The 7,709-nt window shown below is 46.1% G+C and overlaps 2 protein-coding genes across 3 annotated transcripts in view; one reads left to right on the forward strand and one right to left on the reverse strand.

The window, feature by feature from the left end:
- The first annotated feature begins 2,090 nt into the window (after positions 1-2,090).
- LOC120715488 (zinc finger protein 239-like) lies at positions 2,091-5,213 on the forward strand. Of its 2 annotated transcripts, none has more exons than XM_040002518.1 (2): positions 2,091-2,352; positions 3,394-5,213. In XM_040002518.1, exons 1-2 carry the CDS (start codon positions 2,175-2,177, stop codon positions 4,326-4,328), a joined length of 1,113 nt encoding a protein of 370 aa, XP_039858452.1. In that variant the 5' UTR covers positions 2,091-2,174; the 3' UTR covers positions 4,329-5,213. The 2 variants fall into 2 exon arrangements, with proteins under 2 accessions (XP_039858452.1, XP_039858453.1); XM_040002519.1 differs by having other exon boundaries at positions 2,091-2,340.
- Positions 5,214-5,969: 756 nt separating this feature from the next.
- lamc1 (laminin, gamma 1) overlaps positions 5,970-7,709 on the reverse strand; it is a 45,568-nt gene continuing 43,828 nt past the window's right edge. Inside the window, exon 28 of the mRNA XM_040002479.1 lies at positions 5,970-7,709. This exon is cut by the window's right edge and continues 579 nt beyond it. The gene's annotated coding sequence lies outside the window, so the exon portion shown is untranslated.

Consider the following 7,709-nt stretch of genomic DNA (forward strand, 5'->3'; position numbering starts at 1 on the left):
ACACACTGCTTCAGAAGCTCTGTGTCGAAGCTTGATTCGTTTGGCCAGAGTCACGTGATCAGTGACGTCCGAAGCTTCATTTAGAGCCTAACGGCTTCGGTGTCTGATTCAATGGTTTAAAAGGAAGTGAATCATTCGCGGGATTTGTGGAGTGTTTTGATGGTGACAGCAAACCACTGATCATTCCACTGAGAGATTTGGAGCCAGCGAGGAATAGAGGAGGTTCTGTTGTGTGGGAGGATTTTGAGTTGATTTTTTTGAGCTGGTGGGTTTTCCAGCTTTGTGTTCTGGCCGTTTGCTTTTGTTTTGTGCGTGTTTATTATATCTGAAAACGGGAAAAAGGTAAAATGTCAAAAATCTGCTTCCATAATATAAATATCATTAAATAACTTTAGAAAAACTTCCACTTGACTCTTTACATGTAATGTTGTAAAAATATATATTTTATTGTTTAATTAATCTGAAAATGTTAGTCTGCCAAATGTGCAGCAATTGAATTTCTTTATTCTCTTTAGCTGATAGTTTGTGGGGCCCAGGTAGACTGTATAACTGCATCTCTACCAGTTTCTCTGCACTCCAGCCTCCTCTGGGCCATGTGAAGGGATTTTCCTTAAGGCAGGAGAAATTATCTCCACGAAAAGGAACAGGTTCTGCCATCGCACAGTGGAACAAATTTTCTTCTTAAATACAAATGAAAAAGGGTTACCTTAAATGCATCATGTTTTTAATTTGCAAGTTCATAAGCATTTTCCCTTTCCAGTTCACAATCAGTTCTACCCCCAGGTCAAAAATATGTCTTGGAAAATTTCCCTAATATAATATTATTTATAAATACACCCGTCTAGCGATTAACTGCATAAGTGCATGGAGGTAGGACCTCACAGCAGAAGCATACTCCATAATGTGTTGTACATTATTATATGTATATTATATGTAACGTGGTATTTTTTCAATTATTGTATTTACCAACATCAAGAAGTCACCAGCAAAGAAAGACCACACCATGATGCATATTTAAACAAGGAGAGTTTACTGGTCAAAATTATTTATTAACCAAATAAACCACATTTTTAACCACCAAAGAATACACGTTCAAAGCAACACAACGGCGGCCCAATATCAGACAAAACTCCACTCTGTAGTGGGCAATCTTAATGAAGCAGTTGGTTTTATTTTGTGGATTCAAGCGGCTCTTCATATTTTTGGCCACCAGATGTCACCAGAGAGGACTGTGTTGAAAAGCTCCGAGTAATGAACCGTTTTTCAATACAAGCTTCAGAAAGCTTCATTTGGCCATCACTACTAAAAACTAGCCAAGTTCGCTTCCACTTGGCTGACAGAGGGTTAGAAAAGTCTGGGGCTCTACTTAGAGCCCCAGAGAGCAGCCAGTTGGCTTTTCTACCTTTAAAACCTACCTTTAACACTTAGAGCCCCCGAGAGCAGCAGTGCCCAGCCTTCTACCTTTAAAACCTACCTTTAAATCGCCCTGCATCGTCACAAGAGTTTAGACTTTTGCTCGTCAACGTTTCAGCTAAAGTCTGTTTGATTTGTGTCATGAAATGAAGTCTTCGTCCTCTTCCTGCTGCAGGATGAGTTGGATTTATTAAAGCACACAGCGCCTCTGTGTGAGCGCGCACATCACTGACACCGACGTTTAAACCTGCTCCCATTCAACGGCACCGCCTGCAGAATATTCAGGTGAAATGTCAGAATAATAAAATGCTTTATTTCCAATATTACTGTAGTTATTTTTGGGAGCGCTCAGGTTTAGAGTCCTGTAAAGGATCTGAACTCACCGATGACGGAAAGTCGCAGTCACACTTCATGTGCAGCTCTTATCTGGTTTTACTTTACCTTCATTAACCTTTGAACCAAAGACTCAGGACCGAAAAGAACGAGAAAACAAAAAAAAGATCTCTCACACACTCATACACAGAGAGAGAGAGACTTGAGACTGCTAGAAAAACATTTCAAATCCACAAAACATGTAAAATAACTTAAAAAAATATTCAAGGCTGCAGGAAAGTAACAGAAATATACAAATATAAGCTCTTATTGTGAAGTGTAAGCGGAACTTCCGTCTCCTGCTGTTGACGCAGCCGCAGTGCGCTGCAGGGACTAAAATCCGGCGGCTGCTGCCTGTTTTCGGCTGTTTTCGGGCTCTTCCGGTCAGCATGGCGCACCTGCGGCTCCTCCGCGCGGCGGTAACGGAGCGGCTCGCGGCGGCGGCGGAGGAGATCCTCGTGCTGGTGGAGAGAGTGATGGTGGAGCGCGAGGACGAGCTCATCCGCCTGTACGCACCTACGAAGCCCGCGACTGTCGGCGGGGACGCGCACACAGGTCCGGTCCAACGTGAGCGAGCTTCTGGTTCTGTTGTTTATTTTTCACAATAAAAGCTTCAGCGGAACGAAAACTGACAGACCCGCTAACGTCAAACTTCCTCACCTGGTTCCGCCCCCTGACGTCACAGGTTTAAGCTCCTCTGAGGGTGAAGGAAACACACTGAATAAACTCTTTCATTAATCGGGTGATGTTTGACTCGAGCCGGCTCCAAGCTCTTTGAACAAATAAACAAACGTTCTGTTATTTCTGCTTTGGTTCGTTATCAGGGCTCGGTTTAGCCCCTCCCCCCCCAGCATCAGTGAGCAGATCAACACAGGCTGATCTGATGGATTATAATACATGAGTGTTTAATGTGCGAGGCTTTCACACTCTGAGTATAAAAACGAATAAAGACAAACGCAGGTGTTCTGATTTAATCATCGTAAAAGGATTGTAAAGTTGCTTTCAGACAACAGTCAAAGTTTCTCACTGAGGCTCTTCAGGTAGACTTCAGACCCTCCCACCTGCACTGAGGGGTCCTCCAGAGATCTGATTGGTCAGCAGGCAGGGAGACCTGTCCTGGGCTCGTCTATGGGGAGATGAATGGGTTAGCGAGCGTGGTTAAGTCGCCATGGCAACCTACACTGATCACACCCGGTGGCGAGCAGGTTATCTTCAGTGTCAGCTTAAAACCGTCACGTTCTTCCTGATTCTTTTGTTCACGGCAGGGGTCTCGACCTCCAGTCCTCGAGGGCCTGAGACGTTTCCATGTGTCCCTGCTGCAGCACACCTGAATGCAACTAGTAGGTCATTAGCAAGAGTACAGAACTTGACTGCATGCTGAAGTGGCGACCCCCAACCCCACTCAAGTAAATGCAAGAAAATTCAAGTGTTTGGAAAAATGTCCTTCTGACAATACATTTATTGCACCATGTTCATTCACTAATGAGCTGCTCGTCGATTTGTTTTCTGGAGTTTGTGGTTCTGTTTGTTTTCTTTAAGCTCAAGAATCTTTTTAATGTTTCAGATATTTTTCTGAAATAAAAAAAAACACGCTCTCGTCCTCTGCAGACACTCAGCACCTCCAGGAGTCTGAGCTGCCGACCATCAAGCAGGAGCAGCAGGAGCAGCAGGAGGAGGTGTGGGTCGCTCCTCAGGCAGCAGAGGAGGATGTTAAACCATTCAAGCATGAGCTGCCTGAGGAGGAGGAGGCTCAGATGGTGGAGATAATGAAAGACGAAGCCCAGCCGAGCACTTCCTGTGAGGAGCCCGTTGCTCCTCCTCCGCATGGTGCTCCTGCTGTTGGTGAAGGCGGTGGAGGAGGTGGGACTTCCTGCAGCTGTAAAGTTTGCGGGATGAAGTTCAGCTACCGGGGCTCTCTGCTGAACCACGCCGAGACTCACGCCGCCACCGAGTGCTGCCTCTGCAGCGTGTGCGGCGAGCCGCAGGCTGACCGGCAACGCCTGCTGGAGCACCTACGGACACACCTGAAGAGCCACGACTGCAAGTTTTGTGGGAAAAGCTTCCAGCGGCGGGTGGAGCTGAAGGTGCACACACGCAGCCACACGGGCGAGAAGCCTTTCAGCTGCCGGCTGTGCGGGAAGCGATTCACCCGCAAGAACAACATGGAGATTCACATGAGGACGCACACTGGCGAGAAGCCGTACCACTGCACCATCTGTGGGAAGGGCTTCAACATCACCTCCTCCATGATCCGCCACGCCCGCACGCACACCGGGGAGAAACCCTACAGCTGCCGCATGTGTGGGAGGGGCTTCACGGCCAGCTCGGACATGAAGATCCACATGAGGACGCACACGGGCGAGAAGCCCTACACCTGCCCCGTGTGCGGGAGGGGCTTCGCTCTCAGCACGCCACTTAAACACCATATGAAGCACCACACGGAGGAGCGGCCGTACTGCTGCAGCCACTGCAACCGCTGCTTCAGCGACGTGTACACGCTGCGGCGCCACATGAAAAACCACGGTGAGAGTGCGGCGTCCTGACGGGTGGCGAGGACTGTGGGCGGAAATCACACTTCCTGTTTTTACCACAGATTGGGTGGTGCCACTCTGTGAATCAGGACTTTTTTTTTTCATTTTATAATCTGGATTATTTATCAGGCGCTGCGGGGTCGACCGCCATTCGCTGTCAGTTACGGACCAATGAGAGCCCAAAAGTGGAACGAGGTCACATGGGCTCACGGTTCACCTGCAGAAACACTTCTTCACGCCTCTGGATCAGTGAGGCCCAGACTGTGTGTCATGGCCCTCTGGTGGGCCCTGAAGGTACTGCAGGCCGGACTGAGAGCTCATGCGCAATAAAAATCTCAGCTCAAAAGAGTTTAAAATCTTTAACATTCACACTTTCTAAACCTTTAGACAAGAAGAAGATTCAGTTTTGTACTCCTGTTAATTCTGACAGGATTTGGTTGATGACATCAGATTTTTCCATGAAAGTTTTCTTTTGAATGCCAGAAGAACTTTTTGACTCAGGTTTTACATTTAAGCTTAAAAATTCCTTTAAAATTTACACTGAAAGAATGAAACATCCACGGGATGTAAACAAGTTCCTCGCTGCTGTTCCTAAGTGATCGTTTTAAACATTTCTCAAAAGACAAGATTCAAAAACAGCACAGACACACAGGTCACGTGTCAGTTTCCTCTCATTTTAGTTTTTATTAAAGGCGATGCAGAAGTTTGAGACCCAATAAAACTTTATTTTCATGTGATTTGCTTTGATTTGTGTTCAAAGGGAACCAGAGTAAATATGGTGTCAGTCTGATCAGAACTGATATTAATATTTTGTTTCATTTAAATGTTGGGATTTTGTGTGAAATATAAAAAATGAATGCAGTGACCTCTGACCTTTTCAACAAATAAGACATCACTTTGTATATTTTATATTCAGGAATCTTTTGATGCACAAAAAAGGTTTAAATAAAGTTGATACAGGAGCTTTCACACAGCAGCAGCCCAGATGTTTTCAGGTGTCGCTTGATGAGTTCACCTGCTCGGCCCTCCGTGTTCGGTTTCATGACCTCAGGACGTCGGCGGTTAACTTTTGCGTGGTTGGTCTGGATGACGAGAGTTGGCAACAGAAAACACGTCAAACATTCGGTGTGCGCAGGGACTCAAACACTCTGTTTAGGAGGAAAAGCCCACGGATGGAAACATGCATGTAGTTATTCCCTCTTTAGTTCCCGGAGTTTTCCAGAGTTTTCCAATTTTCAGTCTTATAAAAACAAAAGTAAAAGCTAACCCTGCAGTTCCTCTAACGTCCACTGGAGGCTCCATGTTAAAATGTTTACAGTTAACACCTGTACAGGGGGAGGATGTTCTTACAGCTCACCTGTTTACATTTATTAAGGCTTAAGGTTTGCATTATTAGAGGCGTGGCCTCTTTGACCAGCAGGTGGATGGTGACAGAGGTGGGTGGAGTCGCTAGCTGTCTGCTGGGCTTCACTTAAGCTAACCCGACCCCTGGACCGTCTTTGTGGTGTTGGGACCCGATCTTCCAAATGTGTCTCCGTCATGCCTCCAGGAAACCAGCATGGCAGCCGTTGTAACACTAACGCTAAGGCTCTGTGGCGTTTACGTCCATCTTTGTGTTACAGTCTGCTGAGAAAACAGGAGCACACGCGGACAAACTGTAGGAATTTATTTATTATTCAAATGTTACGTTTGGATTTACAGGCACGTGGGCACAAACAAGAACAAGCACTCGGGTGGTTCAGGTCCTCACAGGGCTGCAGACGTGCGGCCCTGCACGCCGCGCAGCTCGCACATCACCGTCTGAGGCGACGTGGGGGGCGGTGCAAAACGAATAAGCGGTTCATTATAACTTAAAATACTGTTTATACATCACGTGAGCTGCACCACCTGCAGAGCGGCCGAATGGATGGAGGAGGGAAATAAAAACAGACAAAAGCCTCCCCAGCACTGGTCAGGGGAGGGGGTTTCAAAATAAAAGCACAATAGTCTAGTGGCATTTTAAATTCTGTTTGGGACCTGATTTTTAAACAACAAAAAGAAAAACCTGCTTCAGTACCGACACGAGGACAAAATGAAAGCATGGACGCCCTCGCAGGAACTTTAATATTAAGGCACAAAAACACTAATTAAAAGCTACTTTAGCCACATGTGACTTGTTAACTCCATTCAGTGAAATGACTGGTGAGGCAGGCCACGCCCACTCAAAAAACAACCTGATTGGTGAGAGGGTGAAAACAAACACGAGAATCAAAAACACACAAACGTAATTGTGTCGCTATGAGGCAGCAACACGGAGCCTTGTATACAAGCAAGCATAATAATAATAATAACTAGGCACATGTGATGAGATATTCATATTTATAGATATTTATAGATATTTATGCTGGAGGTTCCCGTTGATTGATTGTGATGGAGGCTGTTTGCAGGGTGGAGAAAATCAGCCCGTCCTGAATCATCAGATATTTACACACGACAAAAGTTCCTCACTCTGTGTCAGAATAATAAAAAAAACATTCACACAAAAATAGAACATTTGAAATAATTATTATTAGCACCAGTGTATCAGATAAAACTCTCGCTACGCAAAATGTACAAAGTTGCATAGTGTTGGATCGAGCCTGGAGCGAAGCGTTAACGCGTGAGAGTCCAGACGGGAGCGTTGAAGCGTGGAGAGCGCGCCGAAGACGAAGCAGGAAAAGCCCCGAAAACACAAAACTGAAAAGACTTCCTGCCAAACACCTGCGACAGCTTATCGACACCGAGGAGCAGCAATGCTCGCGTCGCTCTCCCAGATCGTCTTGCGACAGGAAATCGTCAAGAACATCGAAATAACATCGAGATTTCATCTCATTGCAAGAAAGAAATCGGCGTTTTAGAGCCATTCTGGGTAAAAACGCTCACTCGGCATTTTATCTTTTTAACAACATCCTGAATCTCACATCTCTCACAGTCATGACGGCGCTTTCATTTTACCTTCGTAACTCGAGAGAATCTCCCAGGTTTACATCTTCAGGCTCAATATTCCAAGTTTTACATTTTTAATTTTTTTGCAAGCTTGACGAGAAATCTTGATATCATCGCGATGCGTCGTCTAGAAACGAGTTTAGTTTTGAAATGTTTTTGGATTTCTGCGGTTCGTCGCGGAGCGGCCGAGTTTGCATCTTTAACCTGTTTGGAGGAGAAAATACTGTCGGAGGAGGTGCAGGATGAGGAGGTCTCCTGCTGTTTGCATGGGCACGTAGCTTCAGAGGAAAAGCGAGGGTTCCTTCACTGTGTTTGCCGGTTAGAGGAGGCAGTGGCGTTCAGTGAGCGGACGCTGCGAAAGCGCCCCTGGGCATGATGGGAAATGGCTGGTGGGACACAGAAAACAGAAATGCGGGCAGAGCTTCCTGC

This window comes from Simochromis diagramma, unplaced genomic scaffold, assembly GCF_900408965.1.
Source record: "Simochromis diagramma unplaced genomic scaffold, fSimDia1.1 OVJJ01000443.1, whole genome shotgun sequence".
NCBI lineage: Eukaryota > Metazoa > Chordata > Actinopteri > Cichliformes > Cichlidae > Simochromis > Simochromis diagramma.

Bases quoted from the DNA above. Each gene is read 5' to 3' on its own strand.
- LOC120715488 (XM_040002518.1), top strand. From the start codon at position 2,175: ATGGCGCACCTGCGGCTCCTCCGCGCGGCGGTAACGGAGCGGCTCGCG. The intron at 2,353-3,393 runs GTGAGCGAGCTT...CGTCCTCTGCAG, and splicing joins GCACACAGGTCCGGTCCAAC to ACACTCAGCACCTCCAGGAG.